General features: G+C 37.1%; 2 protein-coding genes across 3 annotated transcripts in view; one reads left to right on the top strand and one right to left on the bottom strand.

Annotated features, from left to right (window-relative positions):
- Positions 1 to 27414, bottom strand: part of LOC131429122 (uncharacterized) — a 58346-nt gene that overhangs the window by 7425 nt on the left and 23507 nt on the right. Inside the window, exons 8-9 of the mRNA XM_058593169.1 lie at positions 24887 to 25019; positions 2230 to 2462 (exon numbers count right to left, since the gene is read on the bottom strand). Of these exons, the coding sequence (XP_058449152.1) occupies positions 2230 to 2462; positions 24887 to 25019 (366 nt within the window). The remainder of the gene's footprint in view (positions 1 to 2229; positions 2463 to 24886; positions 25020 to 27414) is intronic.
- Positions 9033 to 26593, top strand: LOC131427489 (facilitated trehalose transporter Tret1-like). Of its 2 annotated transcripts, none has more exons than XM_058590723.1 (7): positions 9033 to 9281; positions 24854 to 25086; positions 25144 to 25274; positions 25329 to 25666; positions 25731 to 26146; positions 26209 to 26274; positions 26335 to 26593. In XM_058590723.1, exons 1-7 carry the CDS (start codon positions 9230 to 9232, stop codon positions 26476 to 26478), a joined length of 1380 nt encoding a protein of 459 aa, XP_058446706.1. In that variant the 5' UTR covers positions 9033 to 9229; the 3' UTR covers positions 26479 to 26593. The 2 variants fall into 2 exon arrangements, with proteins under 2 accessions (XP_058446706.1, XP_058446704.1); XM_058590721.1 differs by having other exon boundaries at positions 9058 to 9145.

The following is a 27414-nucleotide window of genomic DNA, read 5'->3' as shown; positions in this document are numbered from 1 at the left end:
ATTCTGTGTGTGCATGTGTGTGTGTGTGCAAATTATTTGAATCTTGGCCTTTGGGAGGTATTGGCTCAATCGAATTCCGAATACGGAGCAAATTGTGTTCCGAGGTCCAGTGGTGGTAATGACCGATAATTTGACAGAGAGCAGCTCGATATTTCTCTACATTGTATACAACATCTTCAATCTGGTAGATGGTGCTACCAAAATATATACAGTTTTGCAATGATCGGCGCTGTGTGGAATTTACTATCAATGAATCGAAAGTTGACAATTATCGCAGAAAACGGAATCGATGATTCGACTTGATGATTCTCCTACTAGGTTACAATATTTCAAAACCCTTGTATGGAGCTTTCACAGACGTTTTCATAGACACAACTTATACAAAGGTTATATGCACATAGCTAGAATAAGCGGCAACAGTAAAATAATTCTTTCGCAATTATCCGCTGCCCGTATAGAATCAGATCGCAAAACGAGAATGAACGACCGTCTGTTGCTTCAGGGTGAATCCCCATAGCAGGATGCTAGCCCGTGATGCACAGATGAGCCACCGAGAGATATTTTCACTGGCACTGGTGTTCATTCTATGTTCGATGAACCATGCCTGTATTTTGTTGCTGATATGATACCCGTCTTTTTTTATGGCATTGATTGAATCGTGTGAAGAATTGCCAAAGAGTGTATGTTGACACGATAAAAACGATCCTAGCAAAAAAAAAAGTAATGTTTGGTATGGTTACATCTTGATGTATTCCTAAATGTTTAATTTTGTTATTGTTAGAATAGCATTCCAAGGGCTAGTGTAAACCGAAAAATAAATTCGATCATACATCGTGTTCCAGATGTCATCTAATGAAAGCCAAAAAAAATTACCTTGCTTAACAACCTAGTTAATTTTTTTCATAGATATGGAAACAAAAAGTTGTATCGATTTACCTAAATATTTTAAATAATACGATTTTTCAAGTAATTTAAAAACAATTACAATTTCGTGATTGATTACAAAAGTATTTGCAAAATCTCAATATGATGTTTGTTTTCTTGAGTTTTTTTGAGTGTATTCTTTAAAACGAAATCAAGCCGGGAGCAATGAACTGTCTATTTGTGTTCGTTGGCAATTTCATGCTCTTGGAACATGTTAAAATCTAGTAATTTTATTGATATGAAAGCCCCCTTTCATTTAAATCATGCAGAATTTTTGTTCGAGAGGTGTGTTTTATGATTGGATAACGATTACTAAGCCTAAAGTTTTTTTTCACCAATATTTTTCATCAATATTCGAAAAGTAACAGTTTTAATAACAGTCAGTTTTCTTTTTCTTTTCGTTCGTTGATAACCCTAGACACCTTAAAAGAAGCATAAAATTGCGATTTTAACCGATTCTACAGCAGATGTGAAATTTGACTATTCCATGGAACAGTATCGAGATGAAAACAGTCATTAAAGACGTTGTTCAAAATTTCTTCATGCAAGTTTATTGCCAGTAATGAAATTCACACCAAAAACAATATGCAGTCCATCCTATTGATAACGATCACTCATTCGTTACCGGCAGCGCTCAATATGAGCGAGACATTCGCAAACAGTTGAATCGACGTAATTCAACGAAAATCTGAGTTCATGTCTAAATATGTCAAAAACGACTACATGCTGGAGAAAGGGCACCAAGTGTAATTTTATTATTTTTTATCTGTAGGATATTCTTTTATTTAAATGGATTTTTTACATCAGGAACTAAGGAAAATTGTCTATCAATTATATCAGCTATAACATCGCTACTGTTTAATGAAACTAATCAAATTAACAACAAATATGGGCTTAAAGTTTTGAGTACAAAAATGAGGACACGTTTTTATTTTAATTTATTTCTTCCGGTTAGCTTTTCAATGCTTCAAAAAGTATTAGACTTTTTTTTAAAAGTTCCGATTTTCTACAACTTCTTCTTCAGAACAATTTTATCCGAATCCGTAATCCGAAAAAAGAATTAAAAAAAAATTATTCGTCCGTTCTGAAAAGCCAGTCAGGAGTCGGATTGATCTTTCCATTCGTGAAAAATAAATTGTTTGTCATATTGAAGATTTGATCAAAGCTTCATTTAAATCGGAGTGTGGATCACATTTCTGGAGTTGCTTCACTCTGACAGTGTACCTTGTCAGTGTACCGAATAACGTAACACGTGTCACATAACAATCATGCACGAACAACACCGAGCTAGCTTGTAATACTAACCAACTGCGGGATGGCGATCAACTGAAGACCTAGTTTCTTGCCCAGTCGATCCGCCAGAAGCCCGAACGTTGTGGCTCCGATTAATCCTCCGATGCAAAGCGTCGACCCAATCCAGGAAGTCTGCTCAATAGTCACCGGTCCCGTTGTCAGATGAGTTCCGTTGGATTGCAGATACGGTAAAAACGGTGAAACCCATCCGATTATCGCGCCATGACCAAGTGTGATGATGTTCACTGATTTCGAAATGAAATAGAAAAAAAACAGTTACACTACAAATTCTCGATCCTTAAATTGCACTCACTGACTAACCGATAATTGCTGCGAAGAACTGATTACACACCGATTTGAAGGAAGTATTTCCCGCCGGAGTCGGAAGATTAACCATGTTCGAAGCTGCACGGTTTGATTAATCTTTGTTTGTTTTTTTTCAGAACGAAAATTTTTATGTAATTAATCGACGATGAAATAGTAATCACCCAACGATGTAGAAAACTGTCTGTCACTGTCTTGCCACAGTGGATTAGTGCAATGATAATAGACAAATAACCAAGATGAGACGAGCATCGCAACAACTGATACAAACCCAACTTTGGTGGTCGGAAAACAACACATCTCCGGACAATGCTTATCAGTTTATCGCAAATCGCAATCTTGCCAGTTCGTTGCGAAATTAGTCTGGTGCATGTGGATATCTGTTTGGATTGCGGCTGGCCGGCGAACCGGAAAAGTTTGTCCTGTGGGAGGCAGTAGATATGGCAGACCGAGTAAATTTGGAAGCGTTAAAATAGACGTCATCATTATAATTAGCAAATCCGGTGCGAGCAAGTAGTTTGAAATGTGTCCGTCACTTCTGCTTATCGTTGGGGATTTCAATCGAAGAAAAGAGGAAGGAGTATCTCTTTTCAATCTGAATCGACGGTTAAGGATGTCAAGAATGTATGGACTCGTAAAGCACAACCTTCAAAGCGCAAGCGCTGAAACTTTTCTTCAATTTACTATTTTCAATTAAAATTTTGAATGGAATTAAGTCACTGTGTTTTGTTTACACTGTGTAAGTGACAATAAAAGTTTTGCAAACGTTGCGAAGATGGAGTCGGTGACGTAAAATAATTCTGCGTACGTTCCCTGAAAATCCGGATCTCTCTCTTCGTGGCATCGGCAGGAAGCTGGGAATTGCATCATCTACGGTATCTCGTGTTTCAAATCAGTACAGTGAACATTTGGCTATTGACCGGAAAATGAATCTTCTTATAGTGAAAAGGATCACAAGCGGATAGTTCAAGCTTTCAAGAGGATCCAAACAATATTGTGAAAGATGTGGCTAAAAAATTGCACTTGAGTAAAACTTTTGTGCAAGATGCAAAAAAACGTAAAGCACGTACGAAGTTCAAAAGTCACCGATGTTGACAACACAGCATTGCCTCATTATGGATGACGAGACGTACGTGGAAGCAGAATTTCGGCAGCTTTCGGGACTCCTGTTTTGCACTGCCCATCATAAGTCTGATGTCCCTGAAGCCATTGGAAAGAAGAAGATGTCAAAACTTACCTAAAACTACATGATTTGGCAATCGATTTCCTCATGTGGAAAGCGGAATACTTCTTTTGCGACAACCAGGACGATCAATAGGTATACTATTTATAAAGGAATGTTACTGGAAGCGTCTACTTTCACTTCTTAGGTCACACAGTGGTCTAACGCTTTTCTGGCTGAATTTAGCCTCGTGTCATTACTCGAAAGTTGTTTCGATTGTTTAGGCTAATGACTTCATGCTGAAGGACTTCAATCCCCCGAACACACCGAAACTGCGGTCAATTGGTCAACTACTGGTCCATCATAAAGCATTTGCTTTGGAAACATCCTAAAAAAAGAAATGGGAACAAGATATTAAGAGAAATGGATTTAATCGCATAAAAAAATATTTGTCAAATTATTGTACAAATACCTTACGACTAGTGTTAAGGGGAGAGTTCGTGCATTTGAATATGGTATTGAAATTGAATAAAGAAAACATGGAAAAATGGTTAAACAATATCTTTGATTTGATTCCCTGAAAGTTTGGAGATGATCGGTTGAATGGGTGAATTTTCCGAATATTTTCTTGTGATCAAGTTACATCCGTACACCCTTTAAAATGTTTGTTCCATACACATATAAGCTAGATGTTTTAAATGCGGAACGCGTCCTGGATAAATATTTAGCATCGATACATCCTATCAATAGCCATACAATTGTCCTGTTCACTAAAAAACGGTTGCGATGTTTGGGAAACAGGTAGTTGAGATCCGCCGCGGAATGTAGTGGCTGTGTTTTGTTATTTTATCATCTGTAATAAAAAAAGAATCCTGACAAATGATGTTTTGCCAAATATAGATCGGTTTTCTAATCAATTACTCAAGTTTTTTCTCAAAAAAATAATTCTTACTAACGATTGATTAATTTCAGTTTGACGTAAAGCCGCCATAACTAAGTTCAGTTTTGCAATGACTGAACGGAGACATATATTGGAGAAGCCAAATGAATGAGAAACTAACAGAAACGATGAATTTTTGGAAAAAGATACGCTCAGAGACAGGACTCGAACCTGCGTTCTTATGCATTCCGTGCATACGCGCTACCATTTCGCCACTCTGATCTTGTTTTAGTCACTCTAAAACGCGAAACAGACATAGTAGCAACGTACATCGAACATGGTCTACATCCTGACCGTTACCCGACCGATACCTTACATCCAAACATCTTCTCTGTCCATCAAACACTAGTCCTCTCGGTTTATACCTATTTCTACGATCAAGCATTGAGTAGGAGAGTGTATTTATAATCGCTTGTCACCTTCTTTAATGGTGCCAGGTTATATATATTTTCGCTCAGTCATTGCAAAAACCAATTCTTACTAGTTTGGTTAACCAGAACGGCGCTACACACTGTGTGTGGCACACACAGCCAACGAAACAATCTGCGAATAATCTTTGAGAATCGAACAATCAGCAGAAATGGTGATGTGACCTCCGAGAAGCTGCGATTTGACGCCACTGGAACGTTTTCTTCGGGAAGCGGTTAAGGATAAATGTTACGTTGATTGTTAAATCCAGGAACAATTGAAAATGTGGAATTGAGTGTAATTGAGTGGATCGGATTGACTACTGAAAAGCCAGCCGATGGGGTCACTAGAACGATATTTTTTTTCATAAAAATTTCTTGAATCAACTGTTCAAATAAATGTATATTCATTGAAATCATTTTTTTTCATTATTACATTTTCAAATTCAAAATTTTTCGTGGAACACCCTGTACATGAGAAATGCAAGACGTAATTTGTCATGTGTCATAAATTTACAAGAATGACTTAAATATTTTTAAAACACACTCTGCTTTTCACTCAGCCGCGTAAAATTACAGGCTTCTGTACCTGCAAATAAATAAAAATGCTTCAAACGTCTGTTGAATAACAGTCTCATTACTTAATTATCATTAAATTTTTGCTACATGGTATCAAAAATATGATCTACAATATATGACGAAATTTTTAGTTATCTAAATAATAAAAAATAGAGTTTTCTGAAATATATGGTATCAACGAGTACCAAAGAGGAAAACTCATGACGGGTAGTTGCCTTTCTGGTGTACAGTAACTTCATAAAAAGCACCTCATTTCGGTTGGTTTAGGTCCAAACCTCAGTTGCAGAATTCAGTTTCTGAGCCCCCTTAATCCTTTGGAAATATTTAATGGTTTTAAAAAGAACCAATTTGCTGAATTTATCTGGTGTTTGCAATGATATTATTTCGCTCTATCTTTTATTTATCTACACCAGAACCTAAATTTTGAACCAGGATTCAGGAACTGGAACTGAATTCAAGAGCTTAATTCGAAATATGTTCTAGAATTATTCAGAGCATGCAGGTTCTGAATTGTGAGCTTGAATTCAGAAATTATAGTCTGAAACTGAAACGTCAGGAATTAAAAAATGAAACTGAATTAGGAAATTAAACTATGAAACGGAATTAAATCCAGATCTAAAATTAATATCCTGAGTTTTGTTTCAGAATTATAGAGTTGAAATCAGAATTCCGAACGTAAATTTAGGAATTAAATCCAGTTCCAAAATTAAGTCTGTGAAGTATCTGTGATTGTCAAAAAGTATCGATTCACGCCTTTGGAACATTTGCTAAACTTGGTAGCGATACGTTTAGTTGTTTCGTAGTTATGCTAAAACTTACATACATTCGTTCATAGGTAGATAAAGATTATTTTCCTTTAGTTCTTTGAATGTCTCGGTACTATCTAGCAAGATATTGAAATTCTTGCCCCTCTATTATTTTACTGAAAAAACAGAGATGAAAATTGATTTTTAAGATCCCCTCTTCTTAGTCTAAATGACCCCCATCGACGAATAAAATAATTTTACAATAAACACCCCTTTTTAGATGCACTTGCTACAAAATCCAATTTTTGTTCACTTCTGTAATGAATATCTAAGCTCATCACTTGTGCCAAGTACTTCCAGCTACTTCATTAGCGACACTTACTATCCTTTCACGCGTATAAATATGTTTTAGATCGCTACTCCCGGAAGCTCTTAGACATGCCCGACTGAAATGGCATGACAGTAAACTTTAAGTGTAAATAAAAATTATGTACAAAAGCAATTTTCAGTAATGGGGGACAGGTATAGCGTGATGGGTAAGTCGATGCCTATCACGCAGCCCACCTGGGTTCGATTCCCAACCCCGCACATAGGGTCAGAAAGCTTTTCTGAAATCTTGGATACGGGCCTGTCCGTGCAGTTGAAAAACATCGATTTTTTCAAAATTCAAAAAATTTTGCCTCAAATTCTCCCTGTTAGCAAAGATTTACAGCAGCCCCCTTAAAATATCCTTATATCAACCAATGACCCGCAATAATAACTTGTGCCAAGTTAGGTGTGGCAATCCTTTGAGTTGTTCCAGAGTTATGGTCATCCTTCCCTCCCCCTTTGGTTGAGACCCTTTCCTTTTCCACCACCCCTTTCACTTTAAAAAACCACTTAGGATCATTTGATGTGCAAATAAAATGTGTACTTAGCAAGAAGTATCGATTTTTGGAAAATAGACTAAATTATTCGCATGAACGCCAATCCAGTTATGTCTGACATCACCCTCCAATCAAACTATTCTTTTAAAAGTCAGTGTAAATCATCCGGTGCGCAATATCAGCAATACATTCACAGTTTAAATTGATTGCTAATTGTATCAAAGAAGTATCGACTCGAAGGCTTCGAGTTTATTATAAACTTAAACCATCGTGAACTTCACTCCTGCAATACGCATTCTGTTACGTGACCAAGTTCTGTTTACTATAATAAGTAGACCATTACGTTATAATCGAGAACACTAAGGTCTTTTGTTATGCGGTATTTTTTATGCGTTTTTTTACGCGACATTTTTATGCGAATTTTAAGAGTTATGCGGTTTTTTTTATGCGAATTTTCAGAGTTGTGCGGTTTTATTTATGCGATTTTTTTTATGCGGTACGTAAACTCGCATAAAAAAAGACTTCAGTGTATATTAAGTTAGAATGCATTCAACGTAATACTAGCACACTGTACCACAAACAATCGTGGTTTGAACGGGAACGCATTGTTGATAACGCAATACTGCACGTGTCTAACCATCGACTTTCTGGAACTGTACAACTGCCGATAACCTGCTGTTTTGCCTGTTATGGAAAGGTTATGCAATCACTTGAAAAATAGACTAGTGAAAAAGTGTTATATACAGTCATCCGAATTTGGATTTCATCGGGATCCGACTTTCAGTTCCAAAGTAAGAAGGAGAAGTGTCATGAAAATTTTAAACCGTTAGTACATTAACAGTACAGTAAAAGCGACGATGTAAATAAGGCAAAATTCTTCTAAATTGAGCTGAAAACCATACCAATTAACCTACCAAATTTAGTTGCTGGCCACACGAACCGATTTTACCTGAATCGATTTTCAGTTCCCGGTTTCAGAAATACTTAAAATAGTGGTCAAAATTTCTCTTTTTCTTTCTTAGGCTCAAATTAAAAGTTTTATAATCCCATATGATGTTATTGAATTTTTTTCTGGATCCAGCTTCCGGTTCCGGAACTATAGAGTGAAGTGTGTTTAAAATTTCATACCGTCATTTAGAGCGACGATGCAAAAACGGAAAAAAATCTTCCAAATTTAACGCATAACTGTATACAATTTGAAAAGTTCAAGTTTCAAATAAATTGATGAACCTTTTAGTGCAGAGGTCGTAAACCTTTCAACTCGAGAAAGTAAAAGAAATAAAGTTTATAAAATGTCAAAATATTTGAGAAGTCGCAAATATTTTATTGTCGTCTCAAATCTTTCAGTTCACTCAATATAATAAATAAAATAATGATTTGTAGCTTTCCCTTGTGGTAGTATTTCATTCAAAAAACTACATGTGGCTCACGAGAGGCAAGTTCCCGACGCCTGTTCTTGTGATGTTTATGAAAATAGTAATAATATGAGAAAGGCATCACTACACCACTAGGTTCTCTACTTTGGTCGGAAGGCTATGGTAGCGTGTCAATTACTACTGCTGGCTCCCTGTCAAAATTTTGTTTTCCTTGCCGTGAACCAAAGACAGAACTCAAGATAACAGGATCATCTTTTCATAGTAATAAATCATGAACCAACTGTGTGAACTCGCACCATCTGGCGTTGGGGGCTAGTGCACGAATTTTACGTTGTTTACCATGATCCGGCACACTTTGCGATCAACTCTTCAAGCTCTGGTCGTTTGTTTGAAAGCGCTATTGTTTGCGAAATTTCAATCTCAGCAAAGATTTGGCATTGATTTGCGCGATCCGCATGAAGCGAACACAGTTCCCGGCCGGACAGAGCATCAGTAGCAGCAGCTGCAGCGAGCAACGGACGAAATTCTGTACGATCGTACGAAAGTTCTAATATTCATATCGTTTCGCTGGAAATACCGTACCGTACAGCAGTGCTGTGGAAAAAGTGTGCTATGTTTGGTTTCTCAAAAAATACCTCTAATCAGGTGCTATCAGCGTGCATAGGTATTTAATTTTATAATTAGTTGGAGGAATGTTGTTCATTTGTTGTTGCATGATACAAGCTAACCGGAAGAAACATATATATGAAATGGAACAGTCACAAGTGAAGATTTACTTTGTTGCTAAGTAACTTAAAATTTCAAAATAAATCTTCACTTGTTACTGTTCCAATTTCATTTAATAGTGAAAAAAAGAGATATTTTCGTTAGCGCCGAGCAAAAAATAACTGCACTCGAAATTTTTTGGTTTGAAAAAAATGTGAAATTTAGTTCCATTCGATCAAATTTAAACAATTGCAGGGACTATTGACTTAAAACTACACAAACAAATTTTTTTTTCAATTTTAAATGGGTTATTGTTCAGTGTAAAATAGAAATTATGATGCACACTATTGAGGCGATAACAACAAAGATTAATTTGATTTTTATTGGCTTACTGTATGTGATGAGTTAAGCGTCGAAGAAAATTCGTTCCTCGCAATGACCATCCCGGTTATGTAGTCTCTTCAAAAACGTAGGACCATCGATATTATTTGAAAGCAAGTCAAAAACCAAAAGAGTCACTTACAAAGCATTCGTCTCCTCTGTAGTGTAGGTAGATGAATCAGAGTGCAGCAATTTCCGTTGTTTGGTAATTGAAAACAATATTGACAAGGAAATCGTCGTAGCGTAAACCGGATGAAATATCGATGTGGACGTTTTGGCTAGTACTTCATACCAGTGTTGGCGATTGCCGAAAATTTGACAGAAACTGCTCGGTATTTATCAATATTGTACACACTTAGAAAATTTCGCAGTATTCGGTAATTTTTTACCGAATTTTCAACAGCTGAACGTTCGGTAATCAATTCGGTAATTGAATTGATTACCGATCGTTCGGTAACTGTTAACCAAATGAATCTAACAGATTGTTCGGTAATTTTTGTTTTCCTTTTGTTAAAATTCTGGATTTTCGGATTTCAAAAAACAACACATATTCACAAAAACGAATGAAGAAAATGGTTTTTTTTCTACGAGGAATTTAAAAAGTGTCAGATGTTGCGACTGACCGGAATTATGAACGCCTTACAAAACACTGCACAATCCGTCGAGTCCAACAAAAATTACCCTTGAACGATTTATGTTGGCAGCAAGTGGACAAGTGAAACAAAATTATTTTCTGCCTATAAGTAAACAAAAAGTAGTTGTTTGTTGTCTTAAAAAAATTTTAATAACCTGTACCTTAATCCATTCGATGAACCCTTCAACATTGTTTTCGTTTGGTTAATAAAAAGACACTCACTGAATATTTTAATGATTGTTTGACAATTAGTTTCATGACAATCAGTTTTCACAGAAGTTCGGTTATTGGAAGATAACTTTACCAAATGGACAGTATGATTTTACCGTATTCGGCGACTATTCAGGTTTACCGTATCAATTGTATATCTAATACAGAATTCTGTAATGAAAATTTACGTTAAACTGATCGTTCGGTGAAAATTTGCATAATTGTTGTAAAATAAAACCCATGTACAGAAATATCGGTTATTTCTAAAGATTACTGAAAGTTCTCGTCAAAAATATTACCGAACAAAGGAATTAACTCTTAGTGTGTATACAACATTTTCAATCCGTTGGAAGATGCTACAAGAACTCGAGTCTCTTAATGCATGAACCGCGAGAGAATATTTCTACATTTCTTCGCTCCACTTCATACTCTGAGCATTTCACAGCCCTTAAAAAAGTTAAAGTCTGATAATAATTGGAGCTGTGTGGAATTTACCAAGAGAGAATCGCAAGTTGACAATTATCGCGAGAAAATCTAATCGATGATTCGACTTGATGATTCTCATACTAGGTTGCATATTTCAAAACCCTTGTGTGGAGCATTCACATACATTTGCATAGACACAACTTATACAAAGGTTATATGCACATAGCTAGAATAAGCGGTAATAGTAAAATAATTCTATCGCAATTATCCACTGCCCCACAGCAGCGTGCTAGCCTTTGATTCTCAGAAAGGTCATCGAGAGAAATTCGTTCTCGGACTGGCGTCTATTCTATGTTAAATGAACCATGCCGGTTTTTTGTTGCTGCGATGATATCCTTCTCTCTTTGATGGCACTGATTGAATCGTGTGAAGAGTTGGTGGTGAGCGTTCTTTGATACGATAAAAGCCATCCTTGCATCACACAGAAAAAAATATTGTAAAAATATACAACCATATTCTGGCTTAAAACAATCATATTCAGTTTGCGTCTACGATATCTCGGTTTGAAATAACAATTATTGATGTGGAACACATCTTTATTTTCTATATAGGGGTGCAAAGCAGAATCTCAAGGAAAAATACACGTAGAAATGTGGTCAGGTTTTAAACACTTACAGCTCAGTCTGTTTGTATCAATTATTAATATTGTTTCATCATTTGATTGGAAATATTTCTACGATTCGATTTGAATGCATCAAGCCACGTATTTTCAATGATAAATTATTGAAATTTTGATAAGTAGCGAGCAGTGTCCTATTTTGTCTGCTAAAAATCTCCGGCATATCGGATTTCTCTGCCATAGACGACGGTTTTGAAGGAGTAATCGATATATCAGAGGGAAACCAAAGCTCTGATTGGTCAATCGATGCAAAAGCGAAAATGTTGGAAGCACGCGAATCTATAAATAGAAGCGAAATTATAGCTAATGTTTCAATCCAACGCGTAGCATGCTAGAGGTAGGTTGTTGCTAGACAGCAAGACAAAAAGGGCCATAAAACGATTTAAAGCTTTAATTGGCTCTGATCTTGTGTCATGCAAGCTCGTATGAAATTCCATGGTATGTCATTTAGTCTGAGAAATTGACAACTACCCAAGGTAAATTTTGAGTGCTTAAGATTAATTTCTAATTTATATAAGATGAACTCAATTGATAATGAGAAAAAGTTTATCGCTTCAACCGAAATCGCAGAATGGTAGAGAAACTTAACGCTATAAAAATAACTGCTTGCATACAAAACTTGAACACAAGATTGGCGAAGATTAGCTTAAATATCGAAATCGCAAGTATGTACAAAGATATAATTGCATACATTCGGGATATTGGTGTAATTCCGTCGGCTATGAAACAAATACAAATCAAGACAAACGATGTTCGGTGTTGGTTCCTAATCAAGATCAATCTAAGCAGACTCTCGTGCAATTGCGGATTCAAAAGTGTGACGATTGATTGAACTTTTTGATTGTAGATCATTAGAAATTTGGATGCCTTGTTCCACATCAATGTCTCGAACAACCCTATGTTGCTGATCCTTGTAGTTTTTTTTTAAATTTGTTAGGTATCGGCATTGTAATGTTGTTTTAAATAACCGAGAATATTCACCGTGTATGACGACATAGACTTTCTTTTGGAAATGCAACAGTCCCTAGTTTTGCGTTTGATAAGCCTCGAAACTGTTAAAGCTTGCTTCAGATAGAATTTGAACAAAGACAATTGCCTGTATTTTAGTTATATTAGTTATTCATTATTGAATTCAAGAGCTTTTTTTATACAAATGTAGCGTTTTCTTCATACTTTTAAGAAAAAATACGGATAAAATTATTCGTCGCGGTTTCGAAGGAATTCTCGATTTTTTTCTGTAACACGGCTCATTAGTCGGCGCAAACCTTCTTCGTCCATCGTTTTAGCTATCTTATTCCACCAGGTCGTCATCTGATTGATGTCTTTGACAACCTTTCCCTTTGCCTTGAGTCTCCTCGTCATGATTTCCCAGTATTTCTCAATAAAGCGGAACTGGGGGCAGTTGGGTGGGTTAAGGTTTTTCGGAACAAACTGGACCCCTTTCTCTGCATAACATTCTTGAACGACTTTGCTGTAATGACAGCTTGCCAAATCTGCCCAAAACATTACGGGATAGTCGTGGGATCGAATGAACTGCAAAATTCGTTTTTGGAGACACTCGTTTTGGTATAGTTCCGATGTCATTGTCTTATTTGTAACGAAAACTTTCGTTTTTTGCCACAGCTGCAAATGCCTTGCCAAAACAAATTTAAATTAGGCTGGAACATACCCCCGAGCCGTTGCCAAGTAAAATTTTTGACCTGGGGTTTGGCCGAAGTCAGCCTTGACATAGGTTTCATCGTCCATCAGAAGACACCCGTCGAACTTGGTCAGAACTAGAGATGGTCGGGTATCGGGTATTTTACCCGAAACCCGACCCGTACCCGTACCCGACGGGTTTTTGGCCGGGTGTTGGTAAAAATTTTTATTTTCAATCGGGTACGGGTCGGGTACGGGTAAAAAAATTTACTGCTCACTCGGGTACGGGTAAATTTTTTTTTTCTGATCGATTACCCGACCATTTGTACTTCACATAAATATGTTTACACGTTGACGAGAATTTTTTATTGCAAAACAGTTCTTCCGAAAAAAAAAACAATTTGATTCAAGGGGTTTTGACATTTCCAGAAAAAAACATTTCTTTTCTTCATTTAAAAGCGATCAATCATAGTTACGTGAAAAGTTATGTGAATATTTCCCGCCCTACTTTGTTTATAACATATTTAATAAGACACACTGCCTTAGCTCTAAGATGTTGCGGTCGGAATCTATTTTTCACGTAGGTTTTAATGGACTACCATTTTAAAGCTGTTTAATGCACAATCCAGTAAAAATTATTTGATTCATATATAAAATGTAGTGTAGTACTCATATCACATTCAGATACAAGAAGACTGTTATTTTAAATATTGGTTGGAGATTTTCAAAATTTTCATATAAATCATTAGGATTTTTACCATAAAAACATGAACATTTATTTCAGAAAATCTGCATAGAAGTTCTTCTTATTCTTCACTTCTGGGTGGTGTCACCTCACTTGAAATGACACCGATTGATGGCCCAGCAAGTTGGGCTATATTGCCAGTTAATTTTCGTTTCTTTTCACTGGACTACAAGTGAAAATCTCGATACGTGACAACGTGGAGTCGCAAAAGTACGGGTGAAAATCTTTTCTCGCGAAATACTCAAATTTTCACTGTGTTCACTCGTTGAGGGTTTCACCGGAGGTGGCAAAGAAGTTCAATTGCTGTAAAAACCACCAGCTACCGTTAACATCGTGGGTGTGGGTTTGTGAGGCTTATAAAACGGGTATAGTTGACAAATTAATTTAAATCAAAATCATAATTCATTGCTTTGTATTAAAAAATTGTAACCAAAAAAATTTCCTGCGAATGTTCAAACTACTTACACTTGAAAGACTCACTGTTCACCATTTTCAAAATTGATTTTTTCACACCAGGAATACACGTACATTGTTTGATGTTTGGTCAATACACGTAAACGAACTGATGATACTCTATTCATTTTAGGGGATGCTCGCATAACATTCATTTTCGTCACGTATAATATTCAATTAGACATTTGGAACCATTTTACGTGATTTTACAAGTGATTTGAATGTGAATTTTTATTTGTGTGTCAATATAATGAGCACGCTTACTTGTGGCTCTAAAGAATCGAATCAAAAGTCACACTGTTTCGTAAAAACCATACCTACCCAAATTGAGTACAACGGGTATTACGACATATTGGGTAAATATGCTTCTCGAAAAATTTGAGTAGATATTACTCGCTTTTGTTGACATTTGTAAATGAGTATAAAGTACCAAAGACATTGGAAATCTACATGGTCCGCCATCTAACATTTATTTTTGAACTAGCGATTATTTCGACATTAGTAACCTCAATGTCACTTCTGATTTGACAGAAACTTAGTTGTATCCTTCCGCTGAACGAAAATGGTTATGTATACGCTTGAGAAACGCGTGAAAATAGTGCAGTTTTACTTTGAAAATCATGGTAATGTTGCGGAATGTGTGCATAAAATCATCTTCTCGGATGAGGCGCATTTTCATCTCGGCGGGTCTGTTAATAAGCAAAATTGTCGCATCTGGGGGACGGAAAACCCGCACGTTATCGTGGAGAAGCCGATGCATCCTCAGAGAGTGACGGTTTGGTGCGGATTTTGGTCTGGCGGCATCATTGGGCAATTTTTCTTCGAAAATGAGACAGAAGCTGTCGCCACGGTCAATGGCGAGAGCTACCGCACCATGATTAGCGATTGGTTCTTCCTGTTACTTGAAGAGGAAGACTTGGACACCATTTGGTTCCAACAAGACGGCGCTCCGAGTCACACAGCCAACGCTACGATCGATCTTCTGCGCACAGTCCTCGAAGATCGAATTATCAGTCGAAATTCGAATGTGGACAAGCCAGAGACAATTCAAGCCTTGAAGGACAACATTCGTGCAGCCATAACTGAAATAAAGCTGCATACAATCGAAAATGTACTAAAAAACTGGACCGACCGTATGGCGTACTGCACGGCCAGCCGAGGCAGCCATTTGAATGAAATTATATTCCACAATTAAGCGGAAGGATTGTACTTTAATATGAAAAAAATAAATTTTGAAATCGGATGAACCGTTTGTGTTTTATTGCATGTTTAAAAAAAAAGTTACATGGCGGACCCTGTATTCATGCTTCACAGTGTATTTATATTTTTAAATGTAAACAAGCATTTTAATGTATTCTACTTACCAACTAGAGCCTGATACGGCTCGATATCTAAAACACTTTAATTTTTCCATACTGAATTTTGGTAAAATTTTTACTACTCATTCGGGTCGGGTACGGGTACAGGTAATTTTTAATCGGGTACGGGTCGGGTACGGGTAAATTTTTTTATTTTTTTTTGGGTACGGGTCGGTTACGGGTAATTTTTTTAAATTATTGATCGGGTACGGGTAATTTTTTTAATTTTTGATCGGGTACGGGTCGGGTACGGGTAAATTTTTTTGCTGATCACTCGGGTACGGGTCGGGTTCGGGTATAAGAATTTCTATACCCGACCATCTCTAGTCAGAACCCAGTCATATAGTTTCCGAGCACGAATTTCGACCACACTATTCTGTTTTATGGTCCGATTTAGCTGTTTGCTAGCTCGATACGACTTGATTCCTTCCCGGAGTCGAGTTCTCCTCACGGTACTATGGGCAGCACCGAATTTTCTGACCAAATCACGGTCCGACAGATTAGGAATCGTCTTCAAAATCTTACCACGCCGTTTCCGGTCGACAGTTCCACTCCGACGATTGGCTCGAGGCTTCCGAATCGTCGTCAATGTTTCCTTATACCGTTTGATAACGCGCCATACGGCATTTCTGGGCAATTTCAGCTGTTTAGCTAGCCTAGATGTAGACCACAATGGATTTTCCAAATAACTGTGCACAATTATTTCCGTTCTTTCGGCTTCCATGTTGATTGTTTACAAAGTACAGTCGATTTGCGGAATGTCAAAAATCATACGTGAAGCTGACATAATTCCCGACACGTGGGCTCCAAGAAAATTCCAAATCCGTCCACCAGGAGCGCAACAATATGAGCAAAAGGTTGTTCCAATTCTAAATGAAGCAAGCTTTAGAACCGGTTTTCACAAAGTTAGATTCAAATAAAAGTCCTTTTGGTTCCATGAACTGCTATTAAAATTTATCTACAACATTCAGTTTAAGAATTCTAAGGTAATAACTGATAAGAACATCAATTTCCAGGAAAGTTTTTTAATAGCTATAATAGGGTAATAAGATAACTCTTGGAATTGAACAGTAAATCTTTCAAATCCATTGAACTTGGTAATTGATGACTAAAAAAAGTCCCAACGGCTATATTGGTCCCGAGTTTTAGTTCCGGGAGTAGCTATGAAAATACGCCGGAATGCAACATACACTGAGGTCTTTGTCCGCGGTTTTTTATGTGGTTTTTACGACTTTTTTGCGTGGATTTCCGAAGTTACGCGTTTTTTTTGCGCGCGGATGTTATACAATTTTTTTTAAGCAAATTTTTTTAAGCCAACCACAAATTCGTTTAAGTCAACCCTCTGACATTTAGACAATTTTCGATTTTTTTCAAAAAATATTTTCAATATTTTTTAGATTACACCAGACGTTTCATATTTCAAATTTGGAATCAAAAAAATTTCGATTTCGGAAATTTAAAAACTGTTTAAGGTCCAAAGTCGATTTTTGCAAAACAAACGTCGATTACTGCAAACACATTTTTTTCGCCACATCTCATACAGAACTGTCTGGATTCTTCTTGAAAACTTCAACTACCCGCTTGTGATCCTTTGCACTATACGAAAATCCAGTTTGGTTACGTTTTTTTCTTCCGAACAACAGTCAAACGTTCATTGTACCGATTTAAAACACTAGATATCGTAGATGGTGCAATTTCCAGCTTCCTGCCGATGACACGGTGAGTGTGATCTGGAATTTCAAGGTGTGCGCGCAAAATTACGATTGACGTTAGTTTTACCTTTTTTTATATATAAAAAAAATAGGCATAGAATTCGCTCAAACTTTCGAAAAATTTTCCGAAGCCCGGAGGGCCGAATGTCATATATTAATCGATTCAGCTCGACGAACTGAGCAAATGTCCGTGTGTGTGTATGTGTGTGTGTGTGTGTGTGTGTGTGTGTGTGTATGTGTGTGTGTCTGTATGTGTGTTGTCAACTAAGAGATTCAGATGGATTTGTAAGAGAATATGTTTCTATATTTAGATTCCACACGGTAATACCTATCCAACAAGCCATAGATTGTTAAAATCCGTCCATTTTTAACGGAGATATCGAAATTTTTGTGTAAACGACTTTTCCCCCTATTCCAGCAGTAGAAGTTCTGAGCGCTGTATGGCAAAGAAAGGCTTGGGAGCAACGTAAAACACGATTTTTTATACTGTTATATACAATTGTTTCTAAATACCAAAAAGACTGTGTACAGCATCTTTTTTCATGACAATTTGCTTTGAACCGATTTCAGCACGGTTCGTTTTTGGCAACATAATCGTTCGAATATGGCATATGTAAACCAGATGATATCAGCATTTTCGAGTTGAAAGTAATTCCATAATTATATTGATTTAAACTACTTACAGTAAATAATTCTGGAACAACATAACTCCCATATACCATTCGACTCAGTTCGTCGAGATCATCAAATGCGTGTGTGACAAATAATTTCACTAAATTTTCTCGGAAATGGCTAAACCGTTTCGTACAAACTCAGATTCATATGAAAAGTAATATATTCCCAAATAAGGCTCCTGAATTACGTTTTGATTCGACTTCTGATTACGGAATTACAGGATAATATGTGAAACGAAATTAAAATAATGCAACTCATTTTTCTCGTAGAACCGATCTAAGATTCAAATGAAATCTAAGAATCATCTATGATTCAAATGAGAGGTCTTAAAACCCTATAAAACATCTTACTTTTTAGTCATATCCGATTTCTGGTTTGGGAGATACAGGGTGATTAGTATAAAAATCTCCATTTCACATAAATTAATCAGGTTTATCGGGTTTGCAGATTTGGATAGTCGATTACCAAATAAATTTATTTCAGTTTGAGCGGTATTCGTTTTTGGATTCGGAATGTACCCTCAAATTTTAATTCGCACTATAATTTCTCAAAGCTGTCTACACGCTCCTCAGGTGAACTGATTTCGGCTACACCGATTTTAAAATTCCGGTTCCAGTATCGAACCGTTTCTCAAAGCTTAACCATTTTCTCAAAAAAGCCCAAATTGAACTTCAAAAACAAAAATTACAGGACTTAAAGTTCCATACAAAATTAATGAATTTTATCCGATTCTGGAATAACAGATGATGAGTTTTTAAAATTCATACCGATATAGAAGATATAAATTGTTTGACGTAATAATTTATGGCCATTCGAATCATTTTGGGCTATGCTAGTTCCTGAATACCGGCTCTGGAAGTACCATAAATAATGACGAAAAACTCTAAAGTGGAACTTACTTCGACATCCTATGGAATGTTCAATCGATTGTCACACGTTAAGATTTAAATTCGATACGATTTGCAGTTTCGACATTACAGGGTAATTAGTGATTAAAATCTCAATTTGCCGTCTAAAACGACGACAATTAAAATAATGTCATGACAACTAAAACACCTAAGAATATAAGTTTTTTTTCATCAAGTACCTGAAATACCTGATCCGATTTCTAATTCGCTTTAATGCTACTTAGGTTTGTTCACAAAAAATCTGGACACCTCTAATTACGTGTATCTCTGGAAATATTTAATTAACGCGTGTAATATTTCGCATACTTATGTCTGTTATTTTTGATAATACTGCAAGCTTTTAGATCGAAATAAGAGCAAGTACAAAGAGCAATTGTGTGCGGTCGCATTGAATATCCGAATCTGACAGTAACCAAGCTTGTAAAAAAGCTTGGTTTTCCTGCAAGCACTGTCCAAAATGTTCTTAAGTCATCGATACAAGCTTAACAACAGCCAAAATCTCAAGTTCTTCAGCTTCTCGGCAAGGTATGAAGTCGTTCAAGGTGTAATTGTACCGAATCGCAATGATAAACAGAATGTGACGGCGAATCCCCGGGCTCACAAGTTGTATCACGATGAAACTATTACGTCTTTTTATACTACCGAACAGCGAAAAGACCTTAAGGAGCATTTTGGGACGAATAAAAAGGACAAGTTCCCCAAGAAAATATTTGGTTTGGAACACAATATGCAGCTGTGGTCGAGCAAGAAAAGTTTGCTCACTATCGTGACAATAAACGAAGAAATTTCGCTTGAAGAATGCCCAAAGAAGTGATTTTTACCGTTCCTACGCATTCATAGAAAAGCAGCTAAGTCGGTTGCACAGACCCTAATGGCTGGAATGAACCATAAAGTTTGTAGTTTCTTCATGCAGCCTAATTAACTAACTAATTAGTTTTAGGATGACTAATCATGCACAATTAAATGAATAATAAATATAAATTTGTTTTATTCCAAATTTAATCGATGCACATTTTATCGATAGCAAGCCTTATTGAATTATTTGATAAATCAATATTTCGAGCAATTCCTAATCTACATATATAAACGAATAAGTGACGTAACTGACAAAGCGCACTTTTTTTCTGTCCGATCCACTGCTTTACAGATTTCTCTTCCGATTTCAACGAACTTGGGCTTGTTTGAACGTTGCTAAAGGATTAATAGCTTCAAATGCTGATATTGCTGATAGTTTCGTTCCTGTTGATTCTAGGCCAATTGTTCGAATAGTTCTCTCATTAGTAGAGTCGCAATATTATATTGTCGATTACTTGACACTCAATCAACGAACTGTAATGCAATATAATACAGTATGTAAAGGGTGATTTTTTAAGAGGTATAGGATTTGATTTTCAAAAAAATAAGTTGAGAAAATTGATGAAATCTTTATTGGAATCGATAGAACTATCAATATAATTTAATGTTTGAAGATGATTCCTTGCAAACGTTGACCGCGGCTCCGCTTTAGATTGCCCAAGATGCATAGATGCGTAAGGTTCAATTTTGGCACACTCTCTCTAACATATCGGCCGGTATTTCACGAATAAATGCTTAAATATTGGCTTCCAGTGCGTCAATTGGCTCAAAATAAATAGTCCAAAGGCGGTAAATCGCATTATCTAGGCGGCCAATTGACATACCCAAAACGGGAAATAAACTGTTCACTAAAGGCGGCTCTAAATTTTGTCATTGTTTCGCATACCGTGTGGGATGTGGCACCGTCCAATTATGCCATTTTGGCACAAAAAATCCTCAATCATAACGCAGTAGCGCTCACCATTCACTGTAACGTTTATCCCATCTTCGCCTTTGAAGAAGTACGGCCCGGCGATGCCATCGGCCATAATCCACACCAAACAGTGTCTTTTGGATGCATTGGTAGCTCTTACAATGCTTCTGGCAGGTCTTCACTCCAGTTACCATAATTTTGCTTGTTGATGTATCAATCAACCAGAAATGATCTTCGTCGCTGAACACAATTTTTCGATAAAAATGTGGATCTTCCTCCAACTTCACCAGCACCCATTAACCAAACGTTGTAAATTTGACAATGACACAAGACACAATTCAGGCGTGATCTGTCAAAAACAGGGCTGCCAAAAGATACAGCAAAAATCACCCTTTAGATGAGAAAAATGTTATTTGAATGACCAAAGAAAGGCATTATCAGACCTTCAGATGGATTTGTAAGAGAGTCTTTGCATGAAATTTTGTTCACTGTAGTCACCTTTTTTTTCTGTACAATTATTCCAGCGATATGCCAAAGTTCTATCCTGTTCGAAGAGTAATTCTCCGGAAGATCCGCCAAGTACTCCTCCGCGGCGTCGATGAACTCATCGCATGAGTCGAGTTTTTCATTGATGAAGTAATGGACCGATAATAGCCCAAGAGAACCAAATCGGGCGAAAGAAGAGGACGAGGAAGCAATAGTTATCTTTAGTCATTGTTGCGAATACCGGTTTATTGTCTTGTAAAAACGTTTTCTTTTGCCTAAAGAGAGGCCGTTTCCTAGTGACTACGACATCGTATCACTCGAATAATGCTAAGCATTACTAGCTGGTAATTGTGTTTTCTTTTTCGAGGCAACCCCCAAAAAGTATGTTACGACGATCCAAGAGATCCGCCATGTCTTGCTCCTCCTTCGAAGCACTCGTTCTGGTTCCAGTACATTCCATTCCCTGTCTTATTATAGTGGATCCAAGATTCGTTGATTCTCCCAAAAGTGCGCCCGATTCCGCATCAGCATGTCCAAAGACGCTTCCGTAGTGCGCTTGTGTTCGTGTTTTTATTCTGGGTTTCACATAAGTCTAGTGATATCTGCTACCTCACACAATTTCATGTATTTTTTTATATTGTTCTATGTAACCGCATTAGAGGGTAGGCTTTCGGACACTAGAAAACTCTCAAAACCAATATTTCACGAAGTGATCTGATTCGTCGAGATCTGTTTCATGCATTTCTAAGTCAAAACTAGAAAACCGGATAACTTTGAAAATGCACGTAGAATAAACCGCGTAGCTTCGGAGATACGTGTAAAAAAAAACATGCAAAGAACTGCATACAGAACCACGCAAAAAGACCTCAGTGTAGTTTCAATTACAATCAAACCCTGTAAACTTAAATGCGACATAAAATTCTGCGAATTAAAAATAACGCCATTTACCACAGATTTAAACAATTCTGATAAAAACCAGTAGGACAAGATAGATTAATATGAACTGCATCGTATAATTGGATAGCCTATAAAATTCATATTTCATCTATATTGCGATCAATTTCTTTTTCAATTATAGAGGCCATTTTAGTTCTCAATGGTTTATTGAATGAATAAGTTGTTATTCGAATGAAGGAGCTTTTATTTCTTACGCTTCCAGAAAATTTCGAGAAAACATGAAAAACAAGAAGGGCTCAACTCTAGGGAAGTCGCGCAGCGAAATTCACAGAATTGTTGAATGGTGTTTGTAAACAAGACGGTCGCTGCAAAATGGATGGCAATGTCGATGATTTTCGTAATTGCTAGAGTGCAAGCAACGTTACAAATCCATAAGGAGTGTATCGAAAAAAAGCTATCCACATACATTTGTGTTGTACGCATGTATTTGTGATGGTTTTTTATGCTCAGATCACAGAATGCTGTGCGTTTGACTGTCAGCTTTCGTTTGTTTAATTGTTTGTGCGGTTGAGATTCTGCGTTTTCAAAATGTCGCGTATTGAAAAGGAAGTGAAAATTAAGGTTCTGAACACATGGCTAAGTGAGCAGGGTATTACTATACGAAAATTGGCGAAGCGGTTTGGAATTCATCATGCCAGTGTTAAAACCATCGTTAATAAGTTTGGGGAACACTATTCTTTGGATGAGCTATCAGGAAGAGGTAGAAAATCCGATTCTTCCAACCCGAAACTGGACCAGAAAGTGGCATCTCTAAACATGAAGAACAAATCAATGTCAATGCGTGATTTGCCCAAAAAAGCAGGAACCAGTGTCGGAATGATCCAGCATATCAAGAAGCGAAATCACCTGAAGACCTACAAGAAGCAGAAACTCTCGAAACAAAGTGCAGAACAGAAGAAGCGAGCAGCAACTAGGCCCCGGAAATTGTATTCGCGTCTTTTGCAGTGTCCGGATGCATGCGTTTTGATGGACGATGAGACTTATGTAAAGGAGGACTCTAAAACCTTTCCAGATCCACAAGACTTTACTGTCACCGTTGGGGAGGATGTGAGCGATGCGGACAGTTCGTTTCAAGTGGAGAAATTCAGTCTAAAGTCTAAAGTAAAGGTACTGATATGGCAAGCAATATGTTCCTGTGGTTTGAAGTCAACCATATTTTACACTACCAGAACTATAAATGCAGAAATCTATCGATCTGACCCCGGTAACCAATAAGCACATACTAATGCCGCATTATGACAGCAAATAATCGCTAATGGGCATTTCAATCGCACTTGAGACTGCATTAAGGCCGACTTTGGCAAAATATACGGCTATTCCTAAATAATGCTTACTTATGGCTGGTGTGCATTCTGAAAGCTGAATTCTGATTGATTTACAACAGATAAGCTTTCAAATTGCAAATATAGAGCTTTAAGCATTTTTGGTGCTCATAAAATGCTAATTTAATGCCATTATTAGTGCTTACTGGTTACCTGGGGAGTATCTCCAGAAGAGATTGTTGCCTTTTTATAAGAAGCATAGTACACCTCTACTGGTTTGGTCGGATTTTGCGTCGGCTCACTATGCTAAAACCCCTCTCAATAGGTTTGCGGAAAAGGGTATAAATTTCGTTGAGAAATATATCAATAAACCAAATTGCCCTCAGCTTCGACCCATCGAACATTACTGGGCAATCGTGAAGGGGGTCTTTAAGAAGACTGGTAATGCAGCTGGGAACATGAAGGAGTTCAAAAAATTTGGGCTCAAGCGTCCGAAAAATGCGATGCAACACTTGTCAGGAACTTGATGAAGAGCGTTTGATCAAAAGTTCGAAAATTCGTGAAGGAATAACTTAAATTTTATCCGGTTTTCATTATGCTCAAGTTTAACCTCGTACAATAAAGGATTAATTTTTAGTTTGAATAAATATATCGTTTTTTTTTATCAAAATTTTATAGAAAAATTTGTGGATAGCTCATTTTCGATACACTCCAGCAGAAAACTTATTTACTTTAATCAGGACGCAACCAGAAAACATTACCAGGGTAGAAAAGGCTTATCAAATCTCGCCAATGCTTTTTTTTGCATATTCTCATTCCTACTATTCCACTCATCAGCCTTTCTCGCTAGAAAGTAATTCTCACCTTATTCTTTAAAGTCTGAACTTTGACTTTACGTAAAGGTGATAGCTTTTTATGCGGAACTCACTTTATTAGCGTAAGTTATCATATTCGAGCTCCGACTTGGTAGAATTCTTAGTGTCCGTAGGATCGGTAGCACAAGCCATGCAATGGTTCTGTACGTCATGAATTGGCGGTGAATTTTATATATTATATGGGATAGTTCTCATTTTATCGTACATACCGATTTTCGGGGTGGTTCGGAATACTTTTTGAAAACAATCAGTTTTAAGTCTCTCTGTCAGCATTTAGTTAGTTATAATCTTAATTTACAATGATTTTAAGTAAACTTAGAGAACAGAACAGCATAAAATTTTCGTCATTTTTCTCCCATTCAAGTGAACATCATCAATTTATCCCATGGAGCTGCACTCGGTTGGGTTTCGCCTTTTTTGCCACTGTTGCAGTCAGAGGATTCTCCGCTGCACACGGGACCTGTGACGACGGAACAAGGATCATGGATAGGTTCCATTCTGTGTCTGGGCGGTCTGTTCGGAGCAATTATCTACGGATATTTATGCGAAAAGATTGGCGTGAAAAAAAGCATCTTCTGTCTCGTCATTCCGAACATGGTATTTGTTGAAATGTGAAACTGTTCGGATAGAAGTAAACTGATTTCGCTTTTACAGAGCTTCTGGATTACGGTGTACTTTTCAACATCCGTCTACCATCTGTATGTGGCAAGGATTTTTGCCGGAATGGCCGGTGGTGGAATAATTGTTACTTTTCCACTGTACGTGGCAGATATCTCCGATAGCAAGTAAGTTGGTATTTTTTTGTCATTTACATTCTCGAGTTTCATTGATAATTTTAGAATACGCGGAGCCATCGGATCGCTTTTGGGTTTGTCAGGAAATTTAGGAATACTGCTGATGTATATCGTCGGGGATTTTCTTTCGTATCGAACAGTACCAATAGTCCTATCGTGCATTCCTGTATTGTTCATGATTTCGATGAGTTTCATTCCGGAAACTCCTCAATCTTTACTGAAGGCACAGAACATTTCACAAGCGAAACAGTCTTTTATGTTTTATAATGGAATCAAAAGAGACGAAAAACAAATGGCCGCCAGTCAACAGGAATTCGAAAAATTGAAAGCCTTCATCCTCGACAGTAAAGAAAATACTCAGAAATTAGTCGTTTCAGATTTCAGTAAGCAAACAAGCAAAGATTCCACTGGAAATTCTATTTATTAAACAAATGATTCAAATTCCAGCAACGCCGACCGCCCGTAAAGCAATCTTCATCGGTATTTTCCTCATGTTCCTGAACCAGTTTTGCGGAGTCTTCGCTATTCTAACGTACGCTGTGTCGGTATTCAGTGAGTCAGGATCTATGATAAGCCCAGGAGCTTCCGCCATCATCATGGGGTCAATACAAATCGTTGGAATACTGGCTTCCTTTGTCCTGGTTGATTTGGCTGGACGAAAGCGGTTGCTGCTGGTGTCAACCTTTGGGACCGGATTGGGGCTGTCCTGTTTGGGTGTGTATTCGTGGTTGCGAACTCAGAACGCTGACATCGAGGGGTTCGACTGGGTACCGATCGTGAGTCTCTCGGGTACCGTGTTATTGTTTTGTGTGGGCCTGTGCAACATTCCTTTCTTCGTGCTACCGGAGATTTTACCTGCTAAGGTATGTTTTATGTGTATGCACAGGTTTTAAAATCTATTCTCGTTTCGAACTGTTACTTCTAGATTTGCAATGCTGGAAACGTAATCAGTATGATTTCTATTACAATATTTGCATTCATCAGTTTAAAGGTCAGTCATTATTTGAAAGGAAATACTGCACTCTGATTACAATTGTAACTCATGTTTCAGATTCTTCCGATATTGCTGGAAGTCATTCATCTCTATGGAGCAGTTGCCATATTTGCCAGTACCTGTTTTCTAGGTGTCATCATAATTGCCTTATTCATTCCTGAAACCAAAGGAAAAAATCTGATAGCTCCTGAAAGTGTATGATATGTGATACGTAACTCTAGCTGTAGAATTTTTGGTCTATTAACCTCAGTATACGTATTAATATTTTCTCGAATAAAAATGTGTTATTCTGTTTCAACGATAACTATCAAATTGAGCAATGGAGGTTAGCAGCTAATTATTATTATTACATCGTTTATTTAGCCCCAGCTTTAATGTAATAAAAGTCGTTCGCCGGAAGCCGTACAACTAATAATACAATTCTCGTGTCGGAGCACATGAATTGCCCCGATTTTCGATATTATTATACACCCAAACTTCCTTTTACGTAAAGTTTTTTTAACGTTACCTATTTTTATATTATTTTTTTTACGAACAAAATCCCAAATAACGTAAACTTTGTTTACGAACCTACTTCGTAAAAAGAGGTTTTCGCATACAATGAAAATTATTTCCGGCTCATTTATATTCCATGGAACCCGTTCCAAAAATACCCATATTGTAAGGGTTTTCAAGGAATATCAATGAACCGGAAGTCGCCATTTTGGCAATTGATGCTACATCTTTTTTTTTTTTTGCAAAAACTGATAATTTTTGTTCCGTAATAACAGTTTTCCCTGTTTTTGAAAATACTGTAATAACTTTCCATAACAGAGACGACAATTACGTATTAATAATTTCATTGGCATAACTGGAATGGCACTGAATGTTGTTACAAAATAGTGTTTATCTGTCATAACCGACCGAAAAATGACGGATACATCCAAATGGCTTTTTTCGAACTGCTTTTTGCTTCTTCTAGACTTTAAAAAAAGTACCAAATTGTGTGGTCACATCCGGCACTGAGATCTTTTCTTTCTGCTCGAACACCTTCAGTATGCGTTGAAAGACTGTCCCAGAAAGTATGGACTCAATAAAAAACCGCTGCCATTTCGCAATGGCTCAGAATCTGTCAATTTTTATGGCTGCATCCTGTTG

This window comes from Malaya genurostris, chromosome 2, assembly GCF_030247185.1.
Source record: "Malaya genurostris strain Urasoe2022 chromosome 2, Malgen_1.1, whole genome shotgun sequence".
NCBI classification, from domain to species: Eukaryota; Metazoa; Arthropoda; class Insecta; order Diptera; family Culicidae; genus Malaya; species Malaya genurostris.
The sequence above is the reverse complement of the archived record's forward strand: the minus strand, read 5'-3'. Positions and strand labels throughout refer to the sequence as shown.

Excerpts from the sequence above, each read along its gene's own strand:
- LOC131427489 (XM_058590721.1), top strand. The coding sequence starts at position 9,073 with ATGAAGCGAACACAGTTCCCGGCCGGACAGAGCATCAGTAGCAGCAGC. Across the intron at positions 9,146-24,853 it reads CGAGCAACGGACGAAATTCT|TGAACATCATCAATTTATCC; the intron begins GTACGATCGTAC and ends CTCCCATTCAAG. Across the intron at positions 26,147-26,208 it reads CGGAGATTTTACCTGCTAAG|ATTTGCAATGCTGGAAACGT; the intron begins GTATGTTTTATG and ends TGTTACTTCTAG.